The following is a 12,325-nucleotide window of genomic DNA, read 5'->3' as shown; positions in this document are numbered from 1 at the left end:
TCTCCAGTGTTCACACACTTAATCTTGGTTTTGACATGCCTTTTCAGTCCATGATAGGTAGTTGTATTTACTCCTACACATTTACACCTAATAGGTTGACAGCTAAGAAATATTTGTAGACATGGTTAAGTTGCTCTCAGAAGAGACATTCTGACTTTTCTCATGGAGTCATTTATGTTGAAAGATCACTGTTGCTTTTTGGTTGTTTTTTTTTTGTTGTTTGTTTTTTTTTAAAGCGTTATATATTATTAAACCCTAGTGATCTCTACGTGTTTGCAAACACATTCTTTTAGAGACAAAAATCTTAAAGCATTAAATTAAATTCTCTTTGGGGTCAAATGTGTGAATTTGTCTATTATAAAAAGGTTCTGTGCATAGCTGATTCTTGTGAAATGTCCCTATGCATTTTTGTAGCAAATTTGAGGTAATTTAGCAATCCTTTTTTTGCAAGCCAGACTCTATTTTGCCACGGGCTAAGGGTGCAGGTACTGTGGATCAGGTGATGTGATAATTTGTTAAGCAGGCTAACCTTTTTATTCATCCCAAAGGTAACACAGAAGTTAAAAGTGTGTGGGGTGGAAAAATAAAGATTTAGTAACCTCTCATTGACATTCCCTACTTAAAGGTAATTTGCGCAGGAATGGTTTTGTGGGAAAACAGCAGTCTAATTTTCAATTTAATTAGAAGAGTAGGCACACAAGTTCTGATTCAATTTGTGCCATTTTAGCTGTACATCTCAAAGATGTCAATTCTGTTTTCATTGAAGTCAGAAAGAGTGTAAATATCTACTACATTACAATTAGTACTTGTACTTTTTGTGAGGTAGAATAGGTACTTTTGTAAATGACAATTCTTTTGTATTAAAGAATAATTCAGTGTGAACGAATAATATATAAACCCTACTTTTTTTACTTTTCACTGGGTTAATTCTTGATTTTTGCATAGCTATATGCTGAGGAATAGTGTTTACTCACTGTATCTACATATATTGGGGTAAGAGATGGTTTCTTGAAAAAACATGGCCTTTTCTGGGGAGCATTGTTTTGCAAAGAGGCTATGTCTTTTTGACAAAAGTGTGATTGTGATGTTAGGGTTTGCGGAGATAGCAAATTTCTGGTTTTAAGTTGTAGGTATTTGGAATTATTTCATTTTTTAAATGTTTGCAGTCATTTCTTAAAGATTAATTTGATTGTGAAGACTGAGCGGTCTCTTTAGTTATGGCACTCAGTGAGGCTCCTTAAATGAGTAAAATTCCTAGCGAGCGATGCACAGGTTCATCATGTTACATTCTCAGCTGTTCTTTGTACTGATGATATGTATGATTGAAGAGTTTCCTAAAATTTATAGGCAAAGGTTTCCTATGGCAACAGTAAATACTAAAGTGTTATGCTAACATGATCTTTTAACTGTTTACATGACAAAAGTGTTATAAATAAATGCTATTCCACTATCACAAATACTTGAAAAGTAAACAGAAAGCAGGAAGAAGTGAAAGGAAAGGACAAGGCATTTCAGATTCACAAAGCCAAATCAAACCAAACCATTTAAATTTTTCTCTCTGCTCTTTTTTTCTTACCTTTAACTTACAGTACTAAACAAAACCAGCTCAAATAATTTCTTCTCTTTCAATAAAGACTATGAAAAATGTACTGAGAAAAATACCTCTTCTAGACAATATTTTCCTGGAAAACCTTAGAAAAGTGAAAGTTTTATTATACATTGAATATGTTGGCATAATGAACACACACACACACACACGAGTATTATTTCTGTTAAAATGCATTGCAGAACAGTGCAATGTAAGAACTTCTTTGTATTTAATTTACTATTAAGTCATAGCATTATATTGCTCAAAAGCATGCTAGAAAATTAATCTAAAAAGCATCTCCCACAACCACATTAACATCAAGTTCAGCCACGAGGTTCATCTAACCACTAAGGACATCACAGCATGCTGAAGTGGTTTGGTCTGGTGTTTTGCCACAGAAAGAGTTAAAAAACTTTTCATCTACTACTTGGTGAAACTTACTTGTTCTTGCTCTCCCAGTGACTGTGAAGAACAGTGAGGGATTTCCCTGACTGAAACAACTTCTTTGGAGTAGTTAGTTGCTTTATTGCATCTTTGCCTTACTACTTTCATATTTCAGATTAAATAAATCTGATTCTTTCATCTATAGATAGCCCTGATGTACATAATGTTGCTTTACCTAGGGATGTGCTTTGTGAGTATGCTTGACAGAGGTGACTTCTCATCGTGGTAAGCTACTTCATCTCATCTGTCAGCTTGCAAGAAAGTTACTACATAATATCTGCTACAAGGGGATTTTCGTCCTCAGTCTGGGAAACAATTACACCAGGCTCAAAAATGAAGTGCACAGTTTAGTGCAAAGTATCTCTATTTTTTTTACTTATGGGATCCTCCTATAATGTGTGGTGAAGGTGCCCACAATGCTGTTTGACACCAGTGACATAGTCTCCAGTTATTTGGCAGTCTGTGATGCAATTCCCAGTCCTGTTTTCCTGCACACCACAAACACCTGCAACATGGAGAATTTAACAATCATTATAATTTATTTGCTGAAAAACAAACTGTGATTTTAACAGATATTTCCACTTTTAGAGAAAAAAGGCGTTGGTGTGTTATCTAAGGAAAGAATATTACTGTCTACATTTGCAGCCTATAGGGGTGCTGGAGAGGGACCCTTCATTAGAGACTGTAGTGACAGGACAAGGGGTAACGGGTTAAAACTTACACGGGGAAGTTTAGGTTGGATATAAGGAAGAAATTCTTTCCTGTTAGGGTGGTGAGGCACTGGAATGGGTTGCCCAGGGAGGTTGTGAATGCTCCATCCCTGGCAGTGTTCAAGGCCAGGTTGGATGAGGCCTTGGGTGATATGGTTTAGCGTAAGGTGTCCCTGCCCATGGCAGGGGGGTTGGAACTAGATGATCTTAAGGTCCTTTCCAACCCTAACGATTCTATGATTCTGTGATTCTATGCAGTTTCTGTGGAGTTACTGTGGAATTTGGTATATTTGTTATCCCTTCAACATACTTGAATATTAGCTATATTTTGCACAGGTAGATTGAAGCATGTAAAGATATTTATTATGTGATTAATAATAGAACCGGAACTAAGTTACATATCAGAAACCTGTGCTGTGCCTATAATCCTTCTCCCAAATGAGTCATTAGTGAAAGTGAATCCTTTAAAGGTGTATGCAACCCAGCAGTACCCTCCTGCCATTCAGTGCCGCAGCTTTGTAATCTCAGTCTGTTAAAGCAACTCTGCAAGGCAAATTGGATTTCACCTGATTTACCCTGAAATCTGAACTTACTAGTGTATGAACATACGCATAACTGCTGCTAAGAACTGACACCTAAGTGTGTAGTGTTGGTGTTCCCTGCGTATTTACTACTTCATTGCCCTCATGAAATAAAGAGAAAATAAATACAATTATGTGGATTTCTTAACCTCTAATAGAATCATAGAATAGTTAGGGTTGGAAAGGGCCTTAAGAAAATCTAGTTCCCCCCCCCTGCCATGGGCAGGGACACCTCACACTAAGCCATCTTACCCAAGGCTTCGTCCAACCTGGCCTTCAACATCTCCAGGGATGGAGCATTCACAACTTCCCTGGGCAACCCATTCCAGTGCCTCACCGCCCTCACAGTAAAGAACTTCCTCCTTATATCCAACCTAAACTTCCCCGTGTAAGTTTTAACCCATTACCCCTTGTCCTGTCACTACAGTTAATAATGAAGAGTCTCTCCCCAGCATCCCTATAGCCCCCTTCAGATACTGGAAGGCTGCTCTGAGGTCTCCACACAGCCTTCTCTTCTCCAGGCTGAACAGCCCCAATTTTCTCAGCCTGTCTTCATACGGGAGGTGCTCCAGTCCCCTGATCATCCTCGTGGCCCTCCTCTGGACTTGTTCCAAAGGTTCCATGTCTTTTTTATGTTGAGGACACCAGAACTGCGCACAATACTCCAGGTGAGGTCTCACAAGAGCAGAGTAGAGGGGCAGGATCAGCTCTTTCAACCTACTGGTCACACTCCTTTTGATGCAGCCCAGGATACGGTTGGCTTTCTGGGCTGTGAGCACACACTGAAGCTGGCTCATGTTCATTTTCTCATCAACCAACACCCCCAAGTCCTTCTCTGCAGGGCTGCTCTGAATCTCTTCTCTGCCCAACCTTCAGCTGTGCCTGGGATTGCTCTGACCCAAGTGTAGGACCTTGCACTTGGCATGGTCAAACTTCATGAGGTTGGCATCAGCCCACCTCACAAGCATGTCAAGGTCCCTCTGGATGGCATTCCTTCCCTCCAGCATATCAACTGAACCACACAGCTTGGTGTCATCAGCAAACTTGCTGAGGGCGGACTCAATCCCACTGTCCATGTCAGCACCAAAGATACTGAACAAGACCGGTCCCAACACTGATCCCTGAGGGACACCACTCATTACTGGTCTCCAGCTGGACCCTGAGCCATTGACCACAACTCTTTGTGTGCTGCCATCCAGCCAGTTCTTTATCTTTCAAGTGGTCCATCCATCAAATTGATGTCTCTCCAATTTGGAGACAAGGATGTCGTGTGGAACAGTCTCCAATGCTTTGCACAAGTCCAGGTAGATGACATCAACTGCTCTACCCCTGTCCATCAGTTCTGTAGCCCCATCACAGAAGGCCACCCAATTGGTCAGGCAGGATTTCCCCTTAGTGAAGCCATGCTGGCTGTCACCAGGCGCCTTGTTGATTTTCATGTGCCTCAGCATGCCTTCCAGGAGAATCTGCTCCAAGATTTTGCCAGGCACAGAGGTGAGACTGACTGGTCTGTAATTCCTCGGGTCATCCATTTTCCCCTTCTTGAAAATGGGGGTTATATTTCCCTTTTTCCAGTCGTTGGGAACTTCACCTGACTGCCATGATTTCTCAAATATGATGGCCAGCGGCTTTGCAACTTCATTTCCCAGCTCCTTCAGGACCCGCGGATGGATTTCATCAGGACCCATGGACTTGTGCACGTTCAGGTTTTTACGATGGTCTTGAACCAGATCTTCTACAGTGGGTCCAAGGTCTTCATTCTCAGTCCCTGCGTCTGCCTTCCAAGACTTGGGTGGTGCGGTCAGAGCCTTTGGCAGTGAAGACCGAGGCAAAGAAGTCATTCAGAACCTCAGCCTTCTCAAATCCAGGGTAGCCAGTTCTCCTGATAGCTTCCAGAGGGGGCCTACGTTGTCCTTAGTCTGTTTTTTATTCACTATGTACCTATATAATCCCTCCCTGTTATCCTTAACATCCCTAGCCAAGTTTCATTCTAACTCGGCCTTAACTTTCCTAACCTGGTCCCTAGCTTCACATCCCTGTATTCTTCCCAGTCCACCTGTCCTTGCTTCCACCTTTTATAAGCGTCTTTTTTCCTTCGAAGTTTTCTCAGGAGCGACTTATCCATCCAAGGAGGTCTCCTGGCCCTCCTGCTGCACTTCCTTCTATTTGGGGTGCAACACTCCTGAGCTTGTAGCAGGTGATCCTAATACTTGATATTTTCTACAATAGTGAGAAAAAAGGTAGATGATGGCAAGCCGAACTGTAGAAACTGAAGACCTGAACTCTCAGATGAGAAATGGAGAAAGCTTTTCTGAACACACCAGTGCAAATTCAGCATTGCAAATCTGTTCTTCAGTTTGTGGTTGGAATTAATAATGTATATGCAAAGAATCACAGGGATTTCTATTATGTTACAGATTATTTATTGTTGGGGTGTTGTGGTTTAAACCCAGTTGGTAACTCAGAACCATGCAGCTGCTCACTTACTTCCCTCTTTCTTCCTCTCCACTCCCAGCGGGATGGGTTAGGAGAATCAAAAGAAAGTAAACCGCACGAGTTGAGATAAGAACAGTCCAATAACTGAAGTATAATACAAAACTGCTAGTACTACTAACAATAATGATATGGGAAATAACAAGGGGAGGGAATACAATTGCTCACCACCCACCAACTGATACCCGACCCAAGCAGGAATCTGGGCCTTCCAAGTAACTCCCCCCAGTTTATGTACTGGGCATGACCTACTGTGGTATGGAATACCCCTTTGGCTAGTTTGGGTCGGGGGTCCTGTCTTTGCTTCCTACCAGCTTCTTGTGCCCCTCCTCACTGGCAGAGCATGAGAGACTGAAAAGTCCTTGATCAGAGTAAGCACTGCTTAGCAACAACTAAAACATTGGTGTGTTATCAGCATTGTTCTCAAATCAAAGCCAAAACACAGCACTGCACCAGCCACCAAGAAGGATTAAAAATAGCTGTTACAGCTGAACCCAGGACTTATGGAGTAAATTGGGTAAGGAGAAAACATAAAAATCTAAAATCTCTAATCTGGAAATACCATTTTGGTATTACATTCAGTCGATCATCTCGTGGCTTATCTGAAACATATTTTAAATTTGAAGCTTGTTTAATTTTACCATACTGTTTTAATTTTTTGCAGACTTCCAACAGGACCTTTGATATTCCTCTCACTTTGTCTGGAGCAGTAGTTCTAAGGGAAAGACTAAATTATGAAGAAAAGACTCGTTACTTAGTCATTGTTCAAGCAAATGTAAGTATAGATCTCTTAATAGCCATTTATGCTGCTGATTTAGGTAGGGTTTTAGTTTGCATATTTAGATTTATGTAAGGAAAGGGAAAGTCTCACTAAAATACCAGGTATGATAATACTCTTCCTTGAAGGTCTTATTTAACATTTACCTAGGTTGTAGGAAGCTTAAGCATTTTCTTACTAGTTAAAGGAAGCTTGCTCAGTGTGTGTAACAAGACAGCCTTTTTGGCAAAAAGAGCAAGTTGCAAATTTGAAGTACAGCCCATGCAGAAAAGTGCATTCTAGTGTCACTAAGTGTTCATTTTCTGACAAATATAGTGATGCTAATTTGATCTTAAGTGAGTTTAATGGGTACAATTTAGTTGTATCCTTGAGGTTTGAAATGGATTTTTCTATAAAGAGGTGATTTTAATTTTGAGTCATATGGCAAGCATATGTGGAGGGCTTTTTTTCTTTTTTTTTTTTTTTTAGCGTCTGGCAGTGGATAAGGCATACTGAGAAGAAAACTGATGCATAAACTACATAGAACGTATCTGTCATCAGAGAAATTTTTTGGTGCCCTTGAGGGCAGTGAAAGCTTTTTTCCCTTTTTGTCCTTCTGATAATAGCTGAAATGAAAACTTTTGCTCTTTTGTTTACCTCTGTTGTGATACCATTTGTTTTGTGAGGAAAATTAGAATGCTCTGAAGCAACTTTAGATAGCTTGCTCCTGAATTCACGCATTTATATTACTGTCATCTTTCCGACACAGAATTGTAGATAACATTTTACAATCTATTTTGCTAAATATTGTGTGGCATGTTCATTATTCCTCCCAACAGAAGAAGGCTCCAGGGGTGTCTTAGTGCTTTTTACACTTAGGTCTGTCTAAAGATGCTTCCTGGCTGTTAGAACAACTCATTTTTTCCTGGCTAATATAATTTTCTGATCTCTTGAACAGGAATACAGGAAGGTTCGGAACTGATTTGCCTTGTTGTTTTATCAGTAATTTATTCTGCAGATCACCACTGCACATTTACAGCTCTTTTCCTTTGATGTCAGAGCTCAGTGTCATGAGACACTGCACTCCTAGAAAAATAACAGGGCTAGTTGTATAGGTCATGTTTTTCAAGAGCTAGATGTGGTGTGCAGCAGTGTGAACAGCTCACATGAAGAGGGAAGCCTGTCACTCTGCAGGAGCTACTGGGGAAGGCATAGCTTGGAGTGCGTGGTGGCAGTATTATAAAGCAATCTCATTGATTGGTTCATTCCTTTCAATATGTGTCCTTTCACAGTAAATTATCACCTTTGCGGTGCTGGTTTTGGGTCTAGACTTGTGCTAATACATGTTTATGCATAATGGGGCAGTTTGCATGATAGAAATGACTTGCAAGGACATATGTTTTCTCAAATATACCCAAATGGGAACTGAATGTACTAAAATTTACATCACTCACAGATGAGAAACTAGATCTCAAAGAAAGGCACTAATTAAGCTTTATAACTGAGCGTTTTTAGGAGATTTCTATATGCAACTTTTTATTTTTTTTATTTTACAAAATATTGTTGGCAACATTTAATCATTTAAATCTATTGCATGTACTATGCAATCATATTTCTATACCACTGATTACATTAGCAGACATGATTTATTGTTCTTGCATCCTAAAGATACTACATGAAATTAATTACTTTGCATAGAATCATATAATAGTTAGGGTTGGAAAGGACCTTAAGAAAACCTAGTTCCAGCACCCCCTCTGCCATAGGCAGGGACACTTCCCACTAAACCGTGTCACCCAAGGCTCTGTCCAACCTGGCCTTGAATGCCACCAGGGATGGAGCATTCACAACCTCCCTGGGCAACCCATTCCAGTGCCTCACCAGCCTTGCAGTAAAGAACTTCCTCCTTATATCCAACCTAAACTTCCCCTGTGTAAGTTTTAACCCATTACCCCTTGTCCTATCACTACAGTTAATAATGAAGAGTCCATCCCCAGCATCCTTGTAGTCCCCCTTCAGATACTGGAAGGCTGCTATGAGGTCTCCACGCAGCCTTCTCCAGGTTGAACAGCCCCAACTTTCTCAGCCTATCTTCACACGGGAGGTGCTCCAGTCCCCTGATCATCCTCGTGGCCCTCCTCTGGACTTGTTCCAACGGTTCCATGTCCTTTTTATGTTGAGGACACCAGAACTGCGCACAATACTCCAGGTGAGGTCTCACAAGAGCAGAGTAGAGGGGCAGGATCAGCTCCTTCAACCTGCTGGTCACACTCCTTTTGATGCAGCGCAGGATATGGTTGGCTTTCTGGTCTGTGAGCACACACTGAAGCCAGCTCATGTTCATTTTCTTGTCAACCAACACCCCCAAGTCCTTCTCTGCAGGGCTGCTCTGAATCTCTTCTCTGCCCAACCTGTAGCTGTGCCTGGGATTGCTCTGACCCAAGTGTAGGACCTTGCACTTGGCATGGTCAAACCTCATGAGATTGGCCTCAGCCCACCTCACAAGCGTGTCAAGGTCCCTCTGGATGGCATTCCTTCCCTCCAGCATATCAACCAAACCACACAGCTTGGTGTCATTGGCAAACTTGCTGAGGGCGCACTCAATCCCAGTGTCCATGTCAGCAACAAAGATGTTGAACAAGACCGGTCCCAACACCGATCCCTGAGAGACACCACTCGTTACTGGTCTCCAGCTGGACATTGAGCCATTGACCACAACTCTTTATGTGTGGTCATCCAGCCAGTTCTTTATCCACTGAGCAGTCCATCCATCAAATTGATGTCTCTCCAGTTTAGAGACAAGGGTGTCGTGTGGGACACGTAGTGTCGAACGCTTTGCACAAGTCCAGGTAGATGACATCAACTGCTCTACCCCTGTCCATCAGTTCTGTAGCCCCATTATAGAAGGCCACCAAATTGGTCATTCAGGATTTCCCCTTAGTGAAGCCATGCTGGCTGTCACCAAGCATCTTGTTGTTTTTCATGTGCCTTAGCAAGCCATCCAGGAGAATTTGCTCCAAGATTTTGCCAGGCACAGAGGTGAGACTGTATCTTCTTTGAGTCAGTATTTCTCAAAGACACATTAGGGGAATGGGAAAAAGTTCAGTTGATGATGAAGGCTTCTCCTTGCAGGTGGTATTATTTTTCATGATTGACCATGAAGAAAGCTGAATTGAGGTATTCCCATATTTAGAAACTGTAAATGTGGGACTGTTTCAAGAACTGACTGGACTGCAAAAGAGGAAAAAAACATGTATCGGGTCTGATTTAGAGCAATGACCTGTTCCTCTTACACAGATGACAATATTAAAAAGCATAAATACTTAAAAAAGGTGGTTGGGGTTTTTTTGTGTTTTTTTTTTTGTTGTTTGTTTGTTTTTAAGAAAAGCCATCACAACAGTTCTTCTGTGGAAATGTAAATATTTTGGACTGTTTTTAAGAGACCTTTGGGTAGTCATGCTGTTTTTTCACTATGATAACAGAAGAAAGAAAAGGTGAACTGTTGCTAGTGTGTACATTATTCAGTGTATAAAATAATCCAGGTAGCTCCTACAATTCAGAAAAGTGTAGCTTTATTCTGTACCATTTGTAAAGAAAAGAAGAGACAGTAAACAAGTTGTAATACTCAATGGTGTCTTGTGTACCCAAAGATTTTAAAACAAGCAAACAAAAAGTAACAAACAAAAAGAAACCAGACAGACAATGATAGATAGAAAGGAGCCTGTCATGAAGCATGAAGACTTTCTGGATGCAGCATTGTAGATGCTTTACTGTGGACAGAAGTGTTCTTCATCCTTTTAAAAGATGAACAGTATAACTCATTCTCTAGACTAATCAAATGTCCTCTTGGAGTACAGATCTTAGATCAACCTTATTGCTGTCCCCTGGCTGTTTTTTTGGGGGGGGAGGGGGAGAAGGCAGGTGATAAATCTTTCTTAAATTGTGGTGTGCAGAGGTGAATTGAGCATTACAGTTTGGGACCTCTCCACTGCCAATAAGAAAAGAAGTAGTTACTGATTATGCTTTTCATTTCTGTAAGTTAAGACATTAAGATGGGGACTTTTCAGCTTCTCCTACTGCCATGTCAGTGAGGAGGCTGGGGGCTGCAAAAAAAACTGTCACGGGACACAGCCAAGACAACTGACCCAAACTGGCTGAAGGGATATTTCATACTGTATAATGTCATCCTGAACAATAAAACTAGGGGGAGTTTGGCAGGGGCACAGCAGCCTGCTGCTCAGGGACTGGCTGGGCACTGGTGAGTGTGTGGTGAGCAATTGCATTGTGCATCACTTGTTTTGTATATTTTTTAATCGTTACTATTTTCCCTTTCTTTTCTGTTCTATTAAACTGTCCTTAACACATTATTTTTACCTTTTTTCCAGTTCTCTTCCTAATCACACTAGGTGTGGGGGATGTGTGTGTGTGTGACCAAAGAGCTGTGCGATATGTAGCTGCCTCCCAGGTTGAACCACAACAAATTCAGATTATAAGTAAAGCATGAGGGACTTTTTATCTTAAACAGATTTTTTTTATAGAATTTTTATAGAATTAACAAGACATGTATCTTCATTTCACACGTTTTCTGAGAATTAATTTATTAAAACTTTATTTTTTTCTGAGTGATAGATGTCTCAGAATATTTCTTAATTCAAGAGATAAACTTTTACCTCAATTTTATTCCTCAGCCTTTAAGGCCATAGCTCTGAGGCTGAAGTTTTTATAATTACCCATTTCCCAGAATGTGGATAATTATGATGCTTATATGTTCTGCCCTTAACTTTATAAACTTTTTTGTAGATTCTCTGATTTAGAAAGTCTCGCCAAATATAACTGATTTGCTCCATAGGACCGAGCCCAAAATCTTCATGAAAGAAGGACAAGTACAACCACCCTGACAGTAGATGTGCTTGATGGGGATGACTTGGGCCCAATGTTTCTTCCTTGTGTCTTGGTGAACAATACTCGTGACTGTAGACCTCTCACCTATCAAGCGAGCTTGCCAGAACTGACTGATCCTGTAAGTCCTCTTGATTTTTTGCAAGTTTTATATGTTTGGTTTGCAAGCAACTGTCTTTTTTTTTTTTTTCCTGTGGATGCGGTTGAGAACTGTAACTAGAAAGGTCATGTATTATTTATGCCATGTTTTATATGCTAAATAAAAGAAAACCAAGATACATGTAGGAATTGGTGTTGAAATTCTAGCTTTGATAAAATGGCAAACTGCTTGTTCACTACAATGGCTGAGTCTTGCTATAATTTGATAACTTTGGAATTGCTTTTCCTGATCAGACCACATTTTCCTCTCAAAATATACTCAAGAACCCTTTTGAGAAAGGACTTGACATGTTATTCCATTCCAGATTGTATAAACCTTAGGAGAAAAGTGGTTTTTTTTTGGAAGAGGAAGCATTAGCTACTCCCTGAAAAAATTATTTGTTACTATTATTGCATTTCAGTCAAGAGGCACTAAAAAGCAATGTGTGTTTATCCCATGCAGATGCTTGCACAAAGTGTGTTGGTTAATATATCAGTTAAAATAGGGACAAAGATCAGTATAAGGCCCATTTCATGCTGAAACATACACAGTGGCTCGCAAAAGGAGGAGGTGAGAGCTTTATCATTTCTTGGTGAAAAATGGTGTCAGTTTCTCTTCCTTACAGGAGAGCTGCTTCTTGGTATAATAGGGAGGTGCATCTCTGTGGTGGGTGAAACCGAAATAATAATTTCTTAATTGATATTGATATATGAC

General features: G+C 40.6%; 1 protein-coding gene across 10 annotated transcripts in view; it reads left to right on the top strand.

The window, feature by feature from the left end:
- The window catches only part of PCDH15 (protocadherin related 15), a 364,105-nt gene that overhangs the window by 109,270 nt on the left and 242,510 nt on the right, over positions 1-12,325 (top strand). For 9 of the 10 annotated variants that reach the window (XM_061446935.1, XM_061446952.1, XM_061446917.1 and 6 more), the window contains 2 exons: positions 6,481-6,591; positions 11,423-11,593. In XM_061446935.1, the coding sequence (XP_061302919.1) occupies positions 6,481-6,591; positions 11,423-11,593 (282 nt within the window). Of the gene's footprint in view, positions 1-6,480; positions 6,592-11,422; positions 11,594-12,325 lie in introns of those variants that run through there. The other variant, XM_061446920.1, reaches the window with a different exon arrangement.

The sequence above is a fragment of the Pezoporus flaviventris genome, unplaced genomic scaffold (assembly GCF_033815535.1).
Source record: "Pezoporus flaviventris isolate CSIRO_AGI_PZ_B2104156 unplaced genomic scaffold, CSIRO_AGI_Pfla_v1 ptg000001l, whole genome shotgun sequence".
NCBI lineage: Eukaryota > Metazoa > Chordata > Aves > Psittaciformes > Psittacidae > Pezoporus > Pezoporus flaviventris.
Note: the sequence above shows the minus strand (reverse complement) of the source record. Positions and strands in the feature narration are given on the sequence as shown.